This window comes from Pezoporus occidentalis, unplaced genomic scaffold, assembly GCF_034315485.1.
Source record: "Pezoporus occidentalis ecotype Australia unplaced genomic scaffold, CSIRO_AGI_Poc_V1 ctg36, whole genome shotgun sequence".
NCBI classification, from domain to species: Eukaryota; Metazoa; Chordata; class Aves; order Psittaciformes; family Psittacidae; genus Pezoporus; species Pezoporus occidentalis.
In genome coordinates, this window is record NW_026915591.1 from 1,484,338 (window position 1) to 1,506,281 (window position 21,944).

The 21,944-nt window shown below is 39.0% G+C and overlaps 1 protein-coding gene across 10 annotated transcripts in view; it reads right to left on the minus strand.

The window, feature by feature from the left end:
- Positions 1 to 21,944, minus strand: part of SYNE2 (spectrin repeat containing nuclear envelope protein 2) — a 185,013-nt gene that overhangs the window by 137,678 nt on the left and 25,391 nt on the right. For 8 of the 10 annotated variants that reach the window (XM_062630737.1, XM_062630730.1, XM_062630734.1 and 5 more), the window contains exons 3-24: positions 20,499 to 20,560; positions 19,764 to 19,859; positions 19,423 to 19,500; positions 19,241 to 19,333; positions 17,744 to 17,925; positions 16,352 to 16,548; positions 15,783 to 15,883; positions 14,913 to 15,014; positions 13,997 to 14,134; positions 12,926 to 13,090; positions 10,905 to 11,017; positions 10,048 to 10,204; positions 8,235 to 8,331; positions 7,888 to 8,075; positions 7,575 to 7,739; positions 6,145 to 6,318; positions 4,215 to 4,370; positions 3,766 to 3,939; positions 2,442 to 2,576; positions 2,133 to 2,288; positions 735 to 946; positions 392 to 467 (exon numbers count right to left, since the gene is read on the minus strand). In XM_062630737.1, the coding sequence (XP_062486721.1) occupies positions 392 to 467; positions 735 to 946; positions 2,133 to 2,288; positions 2,442 to 2,576; positions 3,766 to 3,939; positions 4,215 to 4,370; positions 6,145 to 6,318; positions 7,575 to 7,739; positions 7,888 to 8,075; positions 8,235 to 8,331; positions 10,048 to 10,204; positions 10,905 to 11,017; positions 12,926 to 13,090; positions 13,997 to 14,134; positions 14,913 to 15,014; positions 15,783 to 15,883; positions 16,352 to 16,548; positions 17,744 to 17,925; positions 19,241 to 19,333; positions 19,423 to 19,500; positions 19,764 to 19,859; positions 20,499 to 20,560 (3,017 nt within the window). Of the gene's footprint in view, positions 1 to 391; positions 468 to 734; positions 947 to 2,132; positions 2,289 to 2,436; positions 2,577 to 3,765; positions 3,940 to 4,214; positions 4,371 to 6,144; positions 6,319 to 7,574; positions 7,740 to 7,887; positions 8,076 to 8,234; positions 8,332 to 10,047; positions 10,205 to 10,904; positions 11,018 to 12,925; positions 13,091 to 13,996; positions 14,135 to 14,912; positions 15,015 to 15,782; positions 15,884 to 16,351; positions 16,549 to 17,743; positions 17,926 to 19,240; positions 19,334 to 19,422; positions 19,501 to 19,763; positions 19,860 to 20,498; positions 20,561 to 21,944 lie in introns of those variants that run through there. The other 2 variants (XM_062630735.1, XM_062630736.1) reach the window with 2 other exon arrangements.

A 21,944-nucleotide genomic window follows, 5' to 3' on the forward strand; every position in this document is an offset into this window, starting at 1 on the left:
TGTTTCTCCCTGTATTTTTCTAAGGCAAATACCTCCAACTCCTCACTACTTTAAATCTGTCCTCTGAAAATTGATCAGATTACTGGGACACTATGGAGGATTTGCACTTGAACACAGCTTCACACACGATTCTTGCAGCTGAAAACTACCCTTTAGAAAAATAAAATGCAAAGTTGGAGACATCTCCTCAGATGCCCAGTTCTGTTCCTTGCATGTTACTTTTTAGTATTTACTCAGTCCACATTCCCAAGCACAATGGGTTTTTGACATCTGACCAGAGGCCTGAGGTCCTTCCACAATAAAAATAGTAAGAGAAATAATCAGTTTTCCTTTTGGCAATGATCTCCCCTAGACAGAGCACTGTTTTCTACAGTAAGTACAGACTTCTTACCTCCTGTACTGAAACAATATCTATTTGTTGAGAAGAACCGGGCTTTTCTCCATTCTCAGAAGCAGAAATGGAGCTCCTATGGTTTAAAAGAAATTTCAGCTGAAGATCAAAACATGAAATGCAAGGGGAAAAAGAAATCCTGGCTAATGATTAAAAAAACAGTGTATCTGTGATGAAAGGTACTCAAATATTGTACTTGCTAGTTTATGAAGCTTAACAGTAAATGTTTAAATGTACAGTTGTCCACAGTAATATACCTGGCAGTACATTTACAGTATCATAAAATCTATCCATATATCTGACTTCAATGAAGCTACAGCACATCAGGCACCGAGTCACCCACCCTTTCTTAGATGACTGTCCTTTTCCAGCTCGAGACAGCAGAGCAGTGTGAGTATCTGCCACAATTTGTTGAATCTTTTCTAGCTTTTGTTCACAGTCTGCAGTCAGTGTCCGTACCCCTGGGACAGTTTCTTCTAATAGTCTTCCCAGTATTTTAAGGTCTTCTAATGACTTGCTAAGTTCCCTCAGGCTGCCTTCATGTGAAAAAAAGGCCTAAACAAAGAAAAGCAAAGAATAACCTTAATGTTAAGTCACACAGATATGCTATTATTCTCATACAGTTTTTTCTATTTTCATTGTCTTCTCGGATGAGTGCACTTAAAGCGTAAGCTGTCAAACCAGGAAAGAAACATTTATTTTCCCTCAGTTCTTTTTCAAATAGAGGCAGGAACGACATCAGGATTTCTGGCAACATGCTCCCCAGCTTCTTTCACAAGACTATACTGACTCTTGCTTGATTTTGAAATTAAAGTAGGGAAAATTGTAATAACATAATGAGAAGTCCCAAATCCTCTTCACACTGACATGTCTCATTGACAACAGAAGCAGAATTGGAAAACCTATTTTAAATATTTCCCATCAATATTAATACTTCCCATGGCAAAATCAAGATATACTAAACATCTAAGAAAAATATGAGCAGAAGAATGCACCTGAAAACACCTATTTCTCTTTACTCTTGCATACCTAATATTTGCTGATTAGGAATCCATGAGAAGCAAAGACTAGAACTCCACTGAAATCCTTAAAGACCAGAATTTCATCACAGAGCAATTTCTTACCCTTGTAAGTAGTAAACTGGCCAGATCAATGCATCTCAAAGAGCAAGATGAAGTAAAATACTAGAAGCAATGAAGTGTGAAACCCATTGCTTATGCAATATGTAAGATTCACTGTAACTCACACTGGCAAAAGAAACATGAACTTCTGATGTCTAACTCTGTGGCTTATATATATATATATATATATACACACATATGTATCACAAACACAGAGGTAAAGGGCAGCTATTGCACTGTGAGAAGATACTCTCACTTGAAGGCATCTAACACCATCTGTGCAACTGTAACAAATCAAGGGACTGGCAGAACAGGTAATCATTCTTATCTTTATACTCTGCACAAGTAGATCTGTTTTAATATTTCAAGGCTGTCACAAAAAAAGAAATGGAAAAAAGATACCATCCACGCAACAATTCTGAAAGTCTGCAAGGAGGCAAACATCTGCAGTCAAAATAGGCAAAGGAATAATTTAGGTGGCCTCCTGGTTATGTATTTATGGAGCAGGCAGAACAAGGGCCATGTTCCACAAATACATGTGGCAATAATGTACCTAAAAAGGAGCAAGGACAGACAAAGTATTCACAAAGAGGTAGGTGAGCAGAAAGTGTGTCAGGTACCTCATGTTCCTTGATGAGCCCTTTGGTTTTATCCATACTTAGGAGTTTCTTCTCTTTGCCTAATTGCTTATTGATTTTTTTTAAAGTTGCATTAAATTTCTTTTTTTCCCTTTCTACTATGAGCTGGAGGCAGGATGTAATTTCATGATGAACTGCCTGCAAAAATCAAACATATTGTCTCTGTGAGGCGGTGAGACACTATTACTAAGTAAATAATCACAGAACACATTGTGACCAAAAAAATTGTTTTTCAAAGGTGTCAGGCCTAATGAGAACAAACAGTGGATCCTTCTTCCTATATTACCTCACCTCCCATCTTTTACGAACATCTTTACTCTTTTCTTCCACTGACACCTTTTCACAATCTGATGAAATATTTTTCAGTTGTTCAGCTGTTTTCAAGAATTTGTCAAGACCTTTATTGTCCAGGGAATTATAAAATTCCTGCAAGAAAAGCATCATAATGAAAAAAAAAAAACCCAGAACTGAATGTAGCTTATTTACCTAAGAAAATTACATGAGTAGTACACAAAAAACATCCATAAAACATGCATACCTTGCATGAGTGGGTACAAGACCATTCTGCAGGCAGTATGAGTGTATGCTTTTTGGAGAAAAGTACATGGTTTTCTTGTAGCTCTTCTCTTGCAGGCAAATTTGGTACCAAAAAAAGATTAAGGTCCCTGAACTCTGCCTCATTTCTAGGGAATATATAAGGTCATGTACTCTGCCTGTCAGAGAGAGGGTGACAGGCCTGCATCAGTGCAATGGGGTCCTAGAGACAGTCTGGAGCGAAGCTTGGCACTGCTCCCAGCACATGATTGCCGAGGCCTCACTGTGCAAGACGAGGCAACACAAATTTGGGCACTTCCATTTTGGTATCTCACTAAGGACCCCCTTTAAGAGATCCAGATTTTGAGATTGGACACTTTCTTTTACTAGTTTGACACTGGGATAAAGAAGAGATTCAATATTTATAATAACACTTTAAAAACCAGTCCAGGAATTCAGGCATAGTATTCTTGGTGGGAATCGTCATTATTAATAAAGCAATACAAATGGCTGTAGTTCAGAAGATAAGGAGTTCTGATGGGGTGATGGAGTAATTTAAGACAGGGTCCTGAACTAACTGCTGTACAGACTGACATTTCTACAGAATCACAGAATTATTGTGTTTTGGGCTGGAAGGGACCTTAAGATCATCTTGTTCCAACCACCCTGCCATGGGCAGGGACATCTTTCCCTAGTCCAGGTTGCCCAAAGTCCTGTCCAACCTGGCCTTGAATACTGCCAGGTATGAGGCAGCCCAAGTTTCTCTGGGCAACCTGTTCCAATGTCTCAACACCCTCACAGTAAATAATTTCTTCCTTATATCTGTACCTATATCTATATCCACTTTCAACTTAAAGCCATTACACCTTGTCTTACGAATACATGCTCTTGCGTAAAGTCCCTCTCCAAGCTGTCTGCCAAGATAATATATGATAACAGTGTTAAAATCAAAAAACTGGGAAAAGCATTAATAACTATTAAAAAAAAGCCAGTATTTGTCTCCCTGCGGTACCTTAGACTTTTAGAGACTAAACAGCACTAAGAAATACTCAGATTCAGCTATCTAGGAAAACAAACCCACCTCATATCTTGAAATAGATTCTTCAGGACTGAACTCTTGACTGACAAGTTGCACAGCCTTGGAAATGAAGGCCTCTAGTTCTTTCTGGGATTCTTCAAAATTGAGCAAAGCCTCCTTCTCTGCGGGTCTCTTCTCAGATTTAAACAAGAAGTTATTCATGTCACCCATAACAGCCTTGGAAGAAAGAGACTTTTCAGAACGTGCCCGAGTGTCAGTAATTACATAAAGTTATTGCTTCATAACATCACTCAAGTTTTTCTGGTTGAGATACTGATCTTTGCAATGTTCTTGGTTTTGCCCCAGCAAGAGCCTGGGAGACCAATTCCAACAGCCTTTTCTATTTTACATGACTGACAAGGAGTCTTCATAATCACATAATGCTAAATTTAGAGAAGAGATGTCTGCGTGTATAAAGTACAATAAAAAAGAAATTATAAAAAAAGTTGTACCTCTATTTTGTCTTTGGCTTCTTTAATTTGTGCCTGCAGCCCAGCATAAGAATGCTGTTGGGACAACTGACTTGAAACATTTTGCGTCAGGGATTGCAATCTCTCTTCTGCTGCCACAACTTGTTCTCGGCATGAAGTTCCCCTTGCAGCCAAGCTCTGGTTGAATGAAAAATATTAGAAGCCTCTATGGCATTTATGTCTTTTTGTTTAAAGGAACTGAATGAAAAAGCCAGTCTTGATCATGGATGATCAATATTTGGTCAAATTAAAATCTTATATTCCAATTGTGGTGAGTGGATTGTACTGCAAAATCTCTGTGTAGAGAAAGATTTTTGCTGCCATCCACAGGGGATTCCGTTTGCTGAAACAGTCTGTCAATGTGATCTCTCTCATGTCTTTGCCTCAGAGCCAATTACAAGTATTTTTTAAATATGCGCTCCCATCCACATAGCTTTCCAAATGAATGTACAAACCACACATTTGGATATGCATTGTCTGATCATGAAGTCATCCAAAAGTAAGCACCTATTAAGGCTCTGATTTTCTTGTGGCATTCACTACCAAAAAGCAGGAAGCAGCTGAATATTTTGCATGCAAAAGTCGTGTGCAGTATTTGAATATTTATCATGAAATGTCATTCTGAGAGCTGTTTTGATCTATGAATATTCAACACGTTTTCCTGTTTGAAGTTGTCAGTTAGCATTCTTCTATTGGTAATCGGTGCTTTATTCTAGATTTCAACCTATTGTACCGCAGGTAATAAGTGACATGATCTCTTCTGCTCATAGACACAGAGATACAGTAACAGTCACGTTTTTGGAGGCTGTATTTAGTTACTTCATTGTTATTTAACAAACTACTGTTATACTGCAAAATGAGGCTTATTTTATAAGCATATGCCCATAATTACAAAAATATGAATAGATTCTTTTTGTAGGCTCACACTCATAATTCTGTCAACTAAACATAGTGCAAAAAGGGGCAAACCAAAAGTAAACTAACAGTAATTCTGATTCACAGTTACTGTAAGTGGATTTAATGTACTAAAGAAGATTTCTGCTTAATTTTAGCTCTTAGTCAGAATAGCTCCAGTGAAACCTCCCTTCTGGTGGTCATCTTTCTACTGTTAGATTATACTGGCCCTGCTGCAGGAATAGCAAAAGGCAACATAAGACAGTGCTCCACCTTCTCTAGTGCTAAGGTTGGCATCTTTCTTCAGTCTCACCTTCACTGGCAGGTGAAGAAAACAAATCTGACATTGTACTGAAGCTAACAAGTTATATGTACATACTGCCACCCGCCATCTGCAGGGGGTAGGGGGTGGGTAGTGATCCCTGGCAGACAAACATGGAAAACAATGGAGACTAGCGGAAGAAATTCATCACTGCTCACTGCGAATGTGTAGAGCAACTGTCTATATGCCGAGATACACAAATTACCCAGCATGCTCCTGAAAACACTTCAAGTATTCCAGTTTTTTACAGGAAAGCCTTCAATACAGCCAAAGTTGCCTCAAACACCCTCCCTGCACTGGAAGGTAGGTGCTAGAAAGGACTGTATGACAAGGGGAAATTCTCATCTTGGCACCCTGCAAAGTTTTAGACTGCTGCAAATGTTGTGCTGGGCAGGGAGTAATTAGTATCACTCTAGAGCAAGCTGCCAATCATAAGCGCCAATGGCATTTCATTGGCGCCTGCCTGTCACCTGGACACACTGATGCTGGAAGATTCATTTATAGCTCATCTGGGAGTGATCCTGAAAAATAACAAAGCACTAGCATTGCTTTGATTTTTTACCAGTGTTACAGCACAAAATCCACATTCATTTCTACTTCACCAATGATGGCTCATTTTACCCCAGCCATGAATTCCATGCTGAAAGATGAGAATCTGACGAACAGGTATTTTAAGCAGTATATTTCCATTTTTACCTGCAAATGTTCCTCCATCTCAGACTCCACAGGCCCCTCATGACTGATCTCACTAAGCAGGCGCCCAGTCTCTGCTGTCCAGCTGTCCACCCTGCCAAGGAGCTCTTCTATTTTCTCCAAGCTCCCTGGAAGTTCTCTAGTCTTTCCAGCAGTATCTGTGCTCTCTTCACCAAGCTATAAACAAAGAGCAGGGCAAGATGTTCATTCCTGTCATCAGTTCACGCGTCTCTCCACTACCTTCCTGTAACACACAGTCATCTCTTAGGTTACTTCCCAGCTGTTGCCCCCAACAGGGATCAAAGGACAAGTAAATGCATAAGGCATGTGAGGTTCAGTTTTTCAACCCAGAGGGCAAGTGGAATAGCATAACCTGTTCAAGTGGAATAGCACAACCTGTTTCCCTCCCTTACAAGCAAGCAGCCACAGCCACGCTATCATGGAGAACAACTCCTTGGCTGCAGCATCCCCCACCTGGTGCTGGTCAAACCAAGACCAAGGAGCATGCTAACAATTTAATGGTACAGCAGTCACAGGGCAAGCTCAAGCATTTGCCCTTGCCTTTTCGTACAAAAAGGTAAGTATTACCTATATTATAGCCACAATGTCCAAAGCAATGACAGAAAAATAACTCCTGAAGTCCTTAAGGCCTTGTAAGAGTGCAAGAGTCCTTTTTATCTCTGCTTTATGAATGTATTTCCTAATAGCACCTCCTACTAAGGGTTTTTCTAGGAAACCCTGGATATCCCCACCCTAGGGAATATGTTTCCTTTGATCTTCTTGCATTCTCACTAAGCTCATCTACAAAGATATTGCAATCTTTTGCCACTGTTTAATGTCACAGCAGTACCTTTAATAAAGGTCAGTGAAAGGCTCAGCTTAGAAAATTAAGAGCTCCAATATTCCCAGGCAGAATGAAAATGTCATTCTTGTGAAAGCATTCTAGGAAATTTAATATGTGTAACATTAAGCATGTTGTATAGGAATTTATAGCAGCCTAAAAACCTGCCAAGTGAGCTGGTGTAACATGGCACAACCCTAGAAACATCTATGCTGCAATAACTTCTTTCTACTAGCTGAGGCAGAAATTATAAAATTTAGCAGAGGCTCACAAGCTCTTAACAAATTGATTACTTCCATCTCTAAAATTGAATAAAGAGCTTTATTCTGCAAAAAGATTTCCTTTTATAAGTGGTTTAAAATATTCTATTTAAAAATTTGAACATTTTCCAATGTGTTATGAAGAGCATTTAACTGAGTCACAAAGACTTAAGAATGGAATGCCCTTGTGTATTCTCTGTTCCCATTTTAAAATAGGCAATAGTGAGTTGACTGAAAGATTTATTCATCTCTGATTAGCAAGCTGTTAAGTCCAGAAAACAGGACTTTGAAGGCTGCATGGCAAAAGAGTCATATGAAACTAATAAACTTACAAACTGCGTTCTCTTGATGAATTTAGCCCATCTCCTGTTCAACTTCTTCAGCTCTTTGGCAATATTCGATCCAACTTGGTCTTTGCTGACTTCAATGAGATAGTTACCAGCTTCATTTAAGGAACCATGAACCAAATTCCACTTTGCCAGGATCTCAGCAGGGATCTAGACAGAGGCATTGAAATAATTTTAAGCAGAACCCTGTCAGAAGTTTATTTCCAAAACGAAGAACAGAAAAGCAACAACAACCACCACTGTCCTATATAATGCTTTCCATCCAGGAGGCTTCAAAGTATCTCTGTCATTACATTACCTCATTCGGATTCTCATTCCGTTTTTCTTCCAGCCACGTCTTTAGCAAATGGATGTTTTCTGTATAATTACTCCAGGAAGATAGGACTTTCTGTAGGGTGGTATTTACATTGGAAATATAGTCTCTGCACACAGAAATCTTTGACTCCACTGACTTAAAGAGTTTGCTAATTTCTTGAGGATTTCCAGCTAGGACATCAAATAGGGAATAGCGTTATATGTTTGGAAACAGAGAGGTTAATTACATTGAAGCAGTATTTTACACAAAATATAAGAGGGAAGTAAAACGGGTGACAGCACATCAGTTCAAAATAAGAGGTCTTCATATCAGTTTATGTGCACACTTACCTAAGTCAGGACCAGTTATGTTTTTATTTTTCAAATCTTCACAGATGTGAGTAGCAGTTTCTAGCTGTGTTTCAACTCTCTCTTCTTCAATGAAATTCTGCCCAAAGGGAAAAGTAATTCTCATGGGTAACACTAACCCACAAAAAACTAAGTAGGAAATGCAGATTGGGATACATTTCTTTTTTAATATGAGTCCAAAACCTGCCATTAAAAGTGAATTGAGCAAAGCCCATTCAGCAACTCATTTGCACCCTGTAGTCTTAAAAAGACCTAGGTTTTTTTCTGCACATTCAGAGAGTAACTTAAATGAGAATATTAATTCCTCAATGCCATTGTCTGAGTCATAGGTTTGCATGAATCAGGGTTGCTTATTTCAAAAAGTTACAGCCCTAGGGCAATACTTATAAATGGTATCTAGAATAAGTCAGGCAGAATTTAGTCACCTACATCAGAAAAGTGATGAAAAGTAGGTTTCCCTGCATGCACAGAAATATTGACATGTCTAGTTCCTACCACAGATCAAGCAAGGTCCAAACTGGGGATGGAAAGAGTGAAAGAGGAAGAAATGGGAGCAGAGGAGGGGACTTCTGCTTTGAACATTCAACCCAGGGAAGGAGGGTTGATCCTCAGCCCCACTCTGAGTAGCATCTCACGCTAGAGCTCCTCATTTCTACAAATGCCCTATCCAGCAGGCTACAGAACAACCTCTGCTGTGACCATGACAAACCTGGGCCACCACGTCACCACTCAGCCAGGACTGCACATCATGAGACCAGAAGAAGAGCCAGCAAGAAGCCTTAAACTCCTTGGGAAAGCTCTATATTCTACCAGCTTGAGAAAGACCACAACTGTAGAAATAACATGAACCATGAACCAGAACTGTAGAAATAACATAATTAAGTATTTATTAAACCAACTGAATCAAGAAACTCAGCACAGATTTAAGTCTGTACTCCCATCTCACCAGAGGGAAGGTTAATACTGCTCAGGAAAACCGATATTTATACAACCTCTTGCTGTCTCTTTCCACAGTTCTAATGCTGGTATAATTCCCACTAATTTAAATAGTGATGTGCCACTCTGAAAAGCCTCTGAGAAACTCTTAAAATGGAATTCACAAGGAGTCCCATTAACTAGAAGTGGAACAAAATTGATGGCATAGCATTTTCACATCTCTGCCTCTGTTCTTTATGCAGTATGCTTAGTCAATATTTGGGGTAGGGTAATCCAGTGCCTCCTATAAGTCTACATGTGGCACCATTTTAATAATTTGACCCCAGAAGCTGAGCTAAGCACAAAATGAACCAAGGCAATTCATATTCACTACGAAGCATAAGGAGGTAAAGAAGCTGGGAAAAGGAAAAGGCAACAGCAAAATGCAGCATTAACCAGCATTGTGAATCATAGTTGGCTTTGAAGATAGGAACTACAGAACTACCCCAGAGAGGTGTGTGCTGATTTAAGCTAGGGAAGGGCTGCTACTGCTGGTTCTATCATCTAGAAAGAAAGAAATTTTCACAATAAAGAATAAAAAAGGACAGAGAGAAAATTACAGTCACAGCTTGCTCTATTTCTCCAAACTAAAGAAAGAACTCTCATTCAGAGTAAAATGGGAAGATGCTGGGGGGGGGGGGAAGAAAACTTCTATAGAAGTCTACCTGTCCTTCTTTACATAAATTCCAGATTTCACAAGTTTGCCATTCTTCTATCAACTACTGTACTGTCTTCCAATGAAGACAGACACAAACTTGACTCAAAGAGAGGTGGGAAGAAGAATTATTGTCAGGGTGTGATATATATATTTTAAACTTACATTCCAACTTTCCAGCAGTGATTCCACAGAGTCTTTTGCACCATATTTCATGTCCCAGATATTTAGCTTTAACATCACCTCATTGGCTATAGCTGAGCACAGTCCATAGTGGTATTCAAGAAAGGCGCTGAAGTTTGTGAAACGAATATTGCTGAATCTGCAAACAGTGAAACATTCTAAAAGTTGATTCAAAATCATTGGATATAGAAAGCATTAATGGATAAGGTTTTTAGCTTAAAAACCCCAAATTACATATATGTAAACATTATTTTGATATGACAAGAGTAAAATTTTAAGATAATGACAGTTCATTTTTTTTAAGTAGCAACAATTTTGAGTCAATATTGACTGCTCAATTTATGAAAAACCTTAAATACCCAGAAAAGGAGCATCTGCCATCTGTATGTCAAAGTGTCTCTGGTTACGGACATAGATTCACTGGTCATTTTTTAAAATATCCTCCAACAGATATATGGGGTTGCACAACCTGTAGATCTCAGTGATTTTAAAAGGTGGAAGTTAGAAATTTCAAAATCCCCCTGAGAAATTTTCACATACAAAATATTCATGTTTCCTACCCCTAATGGATGTTTCCTATCCACACTAGAAAAAGGCATTTAAAAAGGTCCTGTTGATGAGCCCCATTCTGTACACATAATTACACATTCACTGGACCGATAAGTGAATAAGTAAGTAAGTGCCTGCTCCACTTAACAGTTAATCCATGCTTAGGTGGAAAATGCTGTTTTCCTGCAAGGCATGGATAAATTATATGCTTTTTTCAGAATAGCAGAGCAAGTCAATAGCAGAGCTAGAATACAACACAGTCAAAGTAGCAGGAATATGAAGATCACAACCTTCTTTTCATTTCCTCTAACTTTTCAGGCAGGACTAGTGGGGTATTCTTCTCATCTTCATTCTTAAATGACTGAAGGGCATCCAAATGAGAATCAAAATAATCCATCAAGCCCTGGGGAGAAAAAGACATGGTAAGCCTTTCATGTTAATTCTAGAGTCTTACATCCGGGAATCAGCAAGTCACCTGCCATTAGAGTGAGAGCTATTAAGAACTAGCCAGCACAAGACAATATTTCAGTGTCTTTACTCATAAAAGTACAATGCAAGTATTTCTCTCATCACCTCATAAAGTGCATATTTAGTGCAGTACTGCCTGATTTCTCTTAGCACTATGCATCTAGTTAAGAAACGTTAACCAACACTACCCATCCTATCAGTTTTTTCTGCACTTTCATAAGGGCAGGCTGTGATAGGACAAAGGGGGGTGGCTTTAAGCTGACAGAGGATAGATTTAGATTAAAGGAAGAAATTCCTTACTATGAGGGTGCTGAGATACTGGAACAGGTTGCGCAGAGAAGCTGTGGATGCCCAAACAAACCTATTATGTCACTCCTATTGCTTAATACTTTATCTGATTGCTCAATAAATTTCCATCTAAAACCATGCTGATGGCATATCACAGTAATCTTCTGATTGCCAGTTTCACATGATTGGGAAATATTTTACAGGCACGTGTCTGAGCACCAAATTTGCCATGTAAAAATCAAACATAAAATGCATTGCACAGAATATACACATATTCGTAAGTGGCATAAAAAGAAGTATGTTTAAAGTTCATTTCTATGTAATACAACCTGCCAAAACATGTTAATGGAAATGGCTACATCCTGGGGCAGCCCTCAACCCCAAAAGTAGTGCACATATTTTAAATCCTTGATTTTGTAACCTTAATACTATTACAGTCAGACAGTTATGAACATTGGCAGGTAATCTGATGGATCTTAAGAGAAAGTAAAGTTTCCATTATAAGGCACCACCTTGGCAACAAGATCCCTACATGAGACATACTGGAAGGCCTGACTAGAGGAAAGGTGGGGGTTGGGGTGGAGAATTCTCAGCAGAATGCCTTCCCATTAGCAAAAGTGGGCTTGACAGGAATTAAGTGTCTTGGGTTCCTTCTTAAGGAACTTAATGATTTTATATACACGTTCAATGGGAAAGAAGAACCCCTAAAACAATGATATCCCTATCTCATTCTTAGAAATGCCAGAACTACTGAGGCTGAACAATATAAATCATAGATAAAATGGCTAAAGTCTGGCAAACCTGTTACCAGTTAAAAAACATCTCTCATATAAGGAACTGACTAGCAATAGTAAAAAGAAGTGACGTTACCAAGCCACTCAAGAACCTCTATTTCCCATTCTTTCGAATTCTCTTTAAGGACATGCCACGAAAACATCCAGCTTCTCCCCATTCATTTAAAAAAAAAAACAAAAAACTATGACGATCAACCAGGCATCAACACATATACTCTTTTCTGATTTTTCAGACTCAAAAGGACATTTAAACTATTATCAGTGTAATGATTAAAAGATCAGAATAAATCACCTGCGTGGTTATCAAAATACCTCCTATTGCTTTGAATGGAATTACAGAGTGATTCAGCAAATACTTAACTTTCAACACACAAACTTTGTGAACTCACTGGAATGTAACCCTGAGCCCAAGTGCTTTTCTGAACAGGTATGCACTAAGCATAAAGATAAGGATGGAATTACCCTATGTTACTACCTAACAAACAAACGAGTTGCAGGAACCACATAAAAAGAATACCTTAGTTTACTCGTTCAGATAGCATTCAAATTTAATTTCACCCCAGTGAAGTCAAAAACCTTCCTTATAGACTCATGAAGTGACTTCACAACATTCATCATTGTTCAAAAGTATGCTCATAAGAGCTTTTACTCTTCAGAAGATAAACATATCCACACCACTACCTAAATGTCAAACAGCAATTCCATAACAAGTACTTTGCTAGGTCAGACTGTGGCAGAATGTTCCGTTGTGATCAGCATACCTTAAATATTACAATGATTTCTCTGAAGACAAACATTGCTTTAAATGGGTCCTGTAAATCAGGCAAATCTTCTGCCTCCAGATGTTCTACTTCCTGAAGCCAAGCCTCAATGCTATCCAGAGGGGAGGGCAACATCTGGTCTAGCTTCACTTTCCATTCATTAATCTTAAAAAGAAAACCAAATGATTAAATTTCTCACTATTATTGTCTTTCCCATCCCTAACATAGTGATATAAACTCCATAAACTGATGCTCAAAACATCCCAGGGGAAAAAAAAAACCACAACAAAACAAAACAAAACAAACACCTGTCACCACTGAGAAAAGGGAGCTTCCAATGAAGTCAGCTGCTAATCAGCTATGTTTACCTGAGACCCAGGTTTGCTCTTCAGCCTGCATTCTCTGTAAATACTACAGAAAATTTGGCAGTTGATATCCTTGGCTGGTGACCATCTCAAGGCCCAGCAACAGGTAAATTTACAGTAAACTAGTTGCAGAACAGAGGCAAAACAGGGATGCTCTGGACAGCCTTCATCATGGGCATGACAGGGGAACATCATTCCTTAAAGAGCATTACCAGCAAGGACCACTACATCCCCACTCATGGCAGATGGAGATGACAGAGTCAAACTCACTGCAAAGCACTGACCAATCAGATTTCACTATATCACTATCCATGCCACGGGTAAGAATATATTAACACACTTCTACCAGCTGCATCATTATCTGAGCCATAATTATGTCCCAAAAGAATTAAAGCATAGATTGGCCAAAAACTTTGATCAGAAGAGTGCTTAAAGATGATCAGGTGCAGGCCATTTTTTGCAGAGGTTTCAGAGTGCTGAGGCTCAAGATTCAGAAGGGTAATACAAAGTCATCTTCTGCCTCCTCTCAGCCACTGTACACCACTCAATTTGTCTGGACTTCAGGTTCAGGGTCAATACCTCTTTTACCAATCCAAATAAAGCATCACCTCCCCACTTCTCCCTGTGCAAGTTTCTGGGGTAGACTTAGGCTTCTTCATTAAACATGCTCATGCTGGTAACAAGGTGAGCTAAAAATGCCTCTAACCTGAGAGATCAGTTTATCCCACTCTTCTATTATCTGCTGCTGGCCTTCACTCAGCTCAGCTTCACTTCTTTTTGATGACAACACAGGCAGAAAGGGTTTTTTTCCTTGGTTAAATGCTTCCGTAAATGACATCATTTCCTAGGGATAAAAAGAAAGATTAATTCATGGAAGAAGACTTCAGATACAAGCTCATGAAGCCAAGCACTGCCTTTGAACAAGTTAGTATGACTTCCATTAACTTCAAAGGGCATGATGCACAGGAAGGCAAGATGGAAGAGGCAAAGCTGTCTCCAGACAGTATTTGTGTCTGAAATTATAGGTGCCATTCACTAGCAAAATCTGTATTTAATATAATGTCAGTGCAGTCAAGTCATGGTTCTCCCCTCCCACCAAGCAAAGGGGAAAATTCCTCCCCTCACTGTCCCCCATGGGCCATTTTATTACAAACTCTGGCTACAATATAAACTAAAGGAAATTTTACTTCAATACAATCTACAGCAAACATTTCAGCTACTACCCAACATTAATTGGGTAACACCTACTGTTATTATTATCACAGAAATGGTGAAGGTGACCCTGTAAAGGACCTATGTGTTGAGTTTTGTCCAAGTCTTCAACTATGTCAATTAAGACACTAATTTAATCACTCAAAAAAAACTCAAAAAAACCCTTTCTCTGTTCAGAAACCAAGCAGCACATCTTTTCCCTAACAATAAGGATTTTATCCTACCCTTCCCTTTGATAAGTGCCCTTAATCAGATGAGGACACTTATCAAATTCATTGCCAGATTTCCAGCTCTTGTTTAAAAGGTTATTTAATGCTTCTGTTTAGGCAATGAAGATGAAAAATATTAAAAATGTTCCCAGAAACATATATTCTTTTCACAGAAGCAGTTAAATATGAAACGCAACTTACTTTGTACTTCTGATAATATGTCTCATTCTCTGTATCGATCAGCAACTTCGCTAACTTCTTCTCCTGTGCAGCCAGCCAGCTCTTGGCCTGTCTTACTATTTCCTGGTAATAAGAACAGAAAATTTCATTTTCCCATTTTGAAAGCCTTGTTTTTAATTTACATTGTGCCATAAAACAGCACATATTGAGCATATGATAAACCCTGTTCAAAGCTATTTTAAAAAAAACAGTAATTCCTTGGACTCTAATGAATTTTAGGTCAGCCACTATTATAGAGCAAGGCCAAAGTTTTAAACCTGGCACCTTGATACATAAAGGCATCTGAAAAGAGACTGACTGCAGTCCTGCCGAAAGGAGGTTATCAGTATGGAGATATGTGAATAACTAATTGATACATAAGCTCTTACAGGAGAATATAGGGAACAGAAAACTTGTTTTTTTCAACCAGTGTAATCTATGAGAGACAATTTCTGTCCACTTTACATGTGAGCTATTAAATTTAAAGCTGGTTGTTTTGCACATTTGCAAATCTGTCTGCCTCTACCCTAGAGGTAGACAGACTAGACTTCAGAGCACACATGAAGACAACGAGGCTTGAAAATGTCCTTTGCAATAGCTAAATGAAAAAAACAAGACAACCTGCACAGCATTTCCACATATATCATCAAATATCTATTACATTGAGTCCTGCCTACCACAAAAGAGCATCAGAAGATTCAAGCCAATTCAGCCCTGACAATAGCTGTGTCAGAAGATCTACTATCTGTTATTAAGTTAGGTTAGAAACTGGACAAAGACAGTACTGATATTCTTGACATCCATGATACATGTTCATTTAAAAGCCCCTCAGTGATAAACCATATGACATACCTGCATGTCTTCTTCAGACTCAGGCGAATTCCTGGAGTATTGCAAAAACTGAGCCACATAAGTCATGATGGATTTTTCATCTGGATTCATAACGTCAACATCTACAAGAGCCAATACACCATTTACATAATCATGCAGCCTTCTAGGCTTGATCACGTAATTACAGCTATGCTGCAGGTACTAAAACACATTACCATAAACATGTTTATTTTGCAGCATCTCAGTTAACATACCACTGACAGAAATTAATGTGTAGTGAACATTTTTTTCCTTGGGAATATTTTAATATAGCATGATCAAAAATTGAAAAAGTTTCTCCCATGAACAGGAAAGTTTCATACCCTTTCTTATGCATATTGTTCCTGCATTTACTACCAATTCAAAAATCCTACAAATCCTAAGTGCAGTTGGTGTTATAATATAAAGAATCTCAGGTTTGAACACTACAGTAAAGAACAATGTTCCATTTCAAACTTAAGCAGTCTTTTCCTGCATTACAAGTCCACACATACAGGATTATATTAATCTCACTCTTGATTACAATGATTAAAAAAAGGCAAATTGTTTACCTTCAGGTTCAAGAAGCCGTGGAATATTCAGCTCCAGTTCTGCAATTCTGAAAGCCTCTTTCAGGTTTTCTTTATTGCTTCTAGCTTTTGCCTTCTCCAAATCAACTAGACCTGGTCGTAAGGTCTGGATAATGGCTAAAAAAGGGAGACCACTTCTCCAGCTTGACCTGAAATCGGTCACATTGATAGAGCCGTGCCTATCCCCAAAATGATTAGAAACAAAATGTTATAGTCTGTTTCCTCGGATGTGCTAAGTACAAATTTAGAAATAGAACATACATTCAAGAAAATGGAGTACGAACCAAGGAGTGATTGAGAACTTCTGCAGATGCTTCATCAGACAACAATAGAGCCAGTATTATCAATTGCTACAATTACATATTTTATACTTTTTTGCAAAATAACTCAATCTTTTTATCTTATGTAGCATTCTGAAGATGAACTCATGTTGATCCAACATCCTTTCTGAACATCACATTGGAGCTCAGTATCAATGTATTCTATGGGATGGAAAAACAACTAGCAAAGCACTGAAGAACGTGTAGGTATTTGTCTGTAAACGCATTGAGTACCAGAATCATCTCTGGCATTTTAGAAAATACAGACCTTAAAACTGATCTACCTCTGCAAGAAAAATATTTTTTCCCTTATTTAGCTTAGTGTCTTTAAAACATCTTCTATTAAGTGGTGCCTGGACAGTGTTCTGAGGTGTCCAGCTCTGCAAACCACAGTGAATTCTGGGACAACTTTCCAGAAACAGCCTCCATATTATGAGTATGTTATCGAATGGAAAAGAAGTGGGGTTTTGGGTGACCAAATTTAGTTACAGAACAATGGGCCAGGACTTACAAGATTTGTTCCTTTACCAAAAGCTACAGTATGCACTGATAATAAAATCATTCAACACAATCACAGTTCAGAAAGGATGCTACAGGACAGACAGCAATATTGCTGAGAAACAAGCAATGCTGTGTTTTGACAGAGAAACAAGAGACGTAGGAAATGCAGAGAGCCTACATTTTCCATCAGAAAAGAATAAAAAGAATTGAGACTTTGTGAACCAGTGCCAACCATGAGGATTAAGGCTAGTAAACATTCTACTGAACTTACTACACAGAAGCTCCTAAAAGAGAAAACCCAAACAACTCAATTTACATTGTGGTATCTTATTAGTAGGATTAGCTTCACATTATTATATTTAAAGGGCTCATGTCAAAACATTTAAGGCCTGATTGATGCTAAAAGTACTGGTAACAACATCTAAAAATTTAAAGGATTTTCTGCTAAGCTGTCACTAATATGTTTAAAAACTGGGGAAATATCACCACATTTAGAGGAAAACAGTAAATACAACTTGTAATATATTATTTGTAAGTCTTGGATGAAACTTACAGTGAACACTGTTCTTTTGCCCACAGCAAAAGAGCCTTTGTAGCAGACATCTTCCACCGTTCCTTAATTTTAGCACTTTTCTTAGCTGATCGGCTTGCCTTTGGAGAGGAGTCAACAGCACTTGAACAACCAAGTGAAGGCTGACTGCAAGCACAAGCAAGTGTCCTGGCAAGTTCTTCAATCTGTCAGAGAGGATGAGAGAGTTAATCAGGCTTCAGTGAAAAATTACAACGACAACAATGGCAGAAAAATCACAGACAATTGGAAAGAACTCAATCACAGCTGTACCATTAGTACTCTGCCCCCAAAGATCAGATCAGTTTTTTTATCTGTTCAATCTAAATCATTTCACGCGGTATTACCATCTTCAGGTGATTTTTTGGCAGGAAATATTCATCCAAAGACTTCCATATGGGTACCAGTAATGGACCTCTCAACTCAATGCACTTTTCTACTCCTCCTAGCAGTGAAAGCAGCCTCTGGCAGCTGTGTTTTGTGTTGTCAACAGTGTCATGTATTAGGTGTGCCCAGAGTTTGCCTGCTCACTTGGAATGCAGGAAAGATCTCAACAGACCTCAGAGATCTGCATTTGGTTAGAGAAGCTTGGTTTTGGTAAAAAGATAATGCACAGTCTACGTACAGTACAACAATCTTCAACACCAAAGTACCTTTACCAAGAAAAATGTAGGCTACAATAATGTTAAAATAACTTTGCTTCTTAGTGTTCTCCTGAGCCCCAGTCACCAGTTCACCCCCAGCATGTCCATGTTAATTCACTGCTGTGTTCTTGCTAGAAGACAGTTTGGCTCCATCATCCTCTAGAGTCCTACAACATGATTAAAGCAACACCATGTGCTTTCAAAGATCACCATAAACTCATGCCATGCAAGATACAAGCTCAGTATCTTGTATAAGACACATCACTGTGACAGCCTCCATGTTATTTCAGGCACTGCCACTTGTAAGTGCCTGCCAAAACAATTCTGCATGTAAGCATTCTGCCTCCAGCTGCTACATCTTTGACCTGAATGTGGAAGTGACCACAATGTGAAATTCATCACCCTACATAAAATCAGACATCTATATTTGTATTATCTGGTCTCTCTAGTCTCTGTTTCTTGCAAACCCCCCAACAAAGTTCCTGCAAGGAAGGGTTTGAATGCAGGCTGTATTCAGCCTACATATCATCACAGGCCTTACACAGGCAAAGTTTGGCCTACTTTTTAATTGGCTACTTTAAAAAAAACTCAGTATCTTTTCTTCTTAACATTTGCAGCTAGATAGCATTCATCAATTAGGCTGCAATCATTGCATTAGTGAAGCAGCTAAGAAACACACGGAAGATGTACTGGTGCATCTCCTCCCTGAGCCATTACTTCCAGATCTCAGAATATAATCTTCTCCTTTGTACTAACTCATTTTTCAACCACGTTTAGTCAACACATTTTTGTGTTTCTCCCCTCTACTAAAATTCTCTTACATCACTGAAATACTTACATGAAAATGAAATATAATTGTCCAAATTAGGCCAAGCACAATGGAAGGTTTTCCTTCAATAATGTCAGCAACATGAATATTTATGAGCTTGAGCTACAGGAAAAAAAAGGATCATTGTTAACAAAGAAAATGCTCCACCAGCTAAACTGTCTTTAGTTGTGAATTTGGAAGTTAATACTCACTGATCTGCTCTTTAAAAATGTCAAAGCATTTTCTATGTTACTTCTGCACTGGAAGATATTAAATCCTTTTTCCCGTGGCTGTAAAGCAGAAAGAACAGGTTACACCCTCAGTTGTAAAAACTCATTTTATTTTATATTTTGATAAGGGAGGTCCTACAAAGATTCACAAATTACTTTGGATCAACTTATTCCAGTGTGTTTCAGTGTCAGTGGCATAAGTTACTTGCAGAAAGCTCTATGACTCCAGAGGGATCAATCATATGATTACAATTAAGCATACCCAGAAATCTTTGCTGGATTTGATGAAGGATTGAGGTATTATTTTTACTACTCTGTCTTACCAGATGTTGACCTGAAAGCACTTCCAACAGATCCAAAAGCAAATGTCCTTGCTGTATGTCTGTATAGAGGTCTGAGATAACATAAGGAGGTGTATGCTGCAAAATAAATTTCAATGCTTGTCACACCATCTTTTGTCATTTTGACTTCAACATGCTACAGAACATCACAGGTTACTCTGCTGTTAAAAAAAATTCTTAGCATCCTTTAATTTTTCAGTACAGTGAAATATAAATCCTACATCTAACCAGCCATATCCTGCTTCTATAACCCATTATTACATTTGTCTCGTATTCCCTTTTGCCTTACCTCTGTATTTTATAAGGGTTATTTAGGCATCATTTGTACTTTCCAAGGAGGCATGTGGCAAAAGACCCCAAAACTCTGACAAAGGGAAAGATGCAAGATCCTGCGTTTGGGTCAGGACAATCCCAAGCACAAATACAGACCCCCATAAAACCCCGAAACATGTGCCACAATCTAGCACAAGTTTTTTTATTTCACCACATCAGCAAGAAAGATACTATTCTCTTCTTACAAAACACCTTACGAATGTCCTTGGACAATCACCAGAACAATGCTGTTGCACCTATAAAACAAATGCTTTCCATAGGCTGTTTTTCCAGGCAGTACCTAATAATCTTTAATGTTTATTTTCAAAATTTTTAATCTCCAAGCAGCACATCTGAAGCAAAAAAGGCAAAAAGCATGTCTTTCTTAAAGAATCCCCTTCTTACCTTTGCCAGTATTGAATTTATCCAGCTAGTGAAGGTTTTCTTCTGTGTAAACTCTCGCTGCACTGGGGGGTGGGGCATGGGGAAGAAGAAATCAACGGTTAATGAAAAAATTATCTGGTTTTATTTCTCTTTCTCAAAAAGATACATGGCATCCATCTCACACCTAAGGTCAGATATTAAGAGATATTTAATACCGCTTTATTTCAACTCTTATTTTAGAGCTGGTATTTTCTTGCTTGCACTGCAAGGACCTCTACAACCAGCAAGCGTACTTCTACTGAATACAGCAAAGAGCAACTAATGAAGATTTTCTCAAAAGTTCAATAAAGGCAAACAGTGTTATAAACACATAATTCTACAGAGCAATACATGTAGAATAACTCCATCCATTCCTATGTGTTTCTTGTAAGGCTCAAGGATATCATCAGTACAAGATCCATCCTGAAATCTGGGAAAAGCCATTAATGTGGTTGGGTGAAGAGACCAATGGAGGGAGGCTGGCGTCAGGTGATAAATGCAGACCTGTGGGTGAAGCCAAGGAATGGGATGTCTTGCCTAACTGAAAGGCTGGGGAGAGTTATTAGGCTGTCATCTGTGAATATACCCTCTATATCCTTTCCAGTGCTGGGCCTTCCCTAGGGTATACAGACCATTAATCTGGCCAGAAAGGGGCACACGGGGTCTTAGAATAAGAGGGAAGAAGGAGGAAATGCTGGATCTCATGCCCCAGTAAAAAACCCAGTGAAATGGGACTCAAAGCGTGACTTGATCATGCGGAGATCCAGCTCTTCACCCAGGTCCTCCAGGCCAGTACGCAGTGATACATTACCAGCTGTTGTGAAGGGAGATAGGAAGTTGGTTAAGCCCATGTTTCAAAGATCAGAATATTTAAACTGCTTCTTGCACCAATGTAGAGTTAAAGAGAGGAAAAAGCCTTTCTCCATGGTTTGTGGGGAGCAGAGATGAAGAAAAGTCTGATTCCCCCAAAGGTGAAGCAGAGTGCGAGCAGCAGAAGTGGACGAGACCAGCTCTCCATTCCTGTCCATGGTCACAGTCTATGGGACACAGCCCTTGCTCCTCCCCAAAAAACCATCCCATTCCCAAGACACACCACCACCACCAAAACCACACATTCCTGCTAAACGTCTGTAAACAGGCCTGAGGTAACAGCAGGGAAGTGTTGGCCCTGAGGTTACACGCCTCCGTGCATGGCTACAGGCAGCTTCCCCAGGGATTGGCCTGCAATGCTCCTGTCTCTCACTGCAGGCAGCAGAGAAGCAAACTGTGAGAGACAGGAGAGGTAAAAAGCAGCAAGCAAGAGCAAGCTCCTATCCCTGCTGTGCCAGGCAGCAGGAGGGGCTGCATGAGGTAGCCTGGAGTGGAGGATGGGGCTCAGACACAGAGGATCCGAGCTCCTGCATACAAGGAGGCAGATGGGCCTTGTGA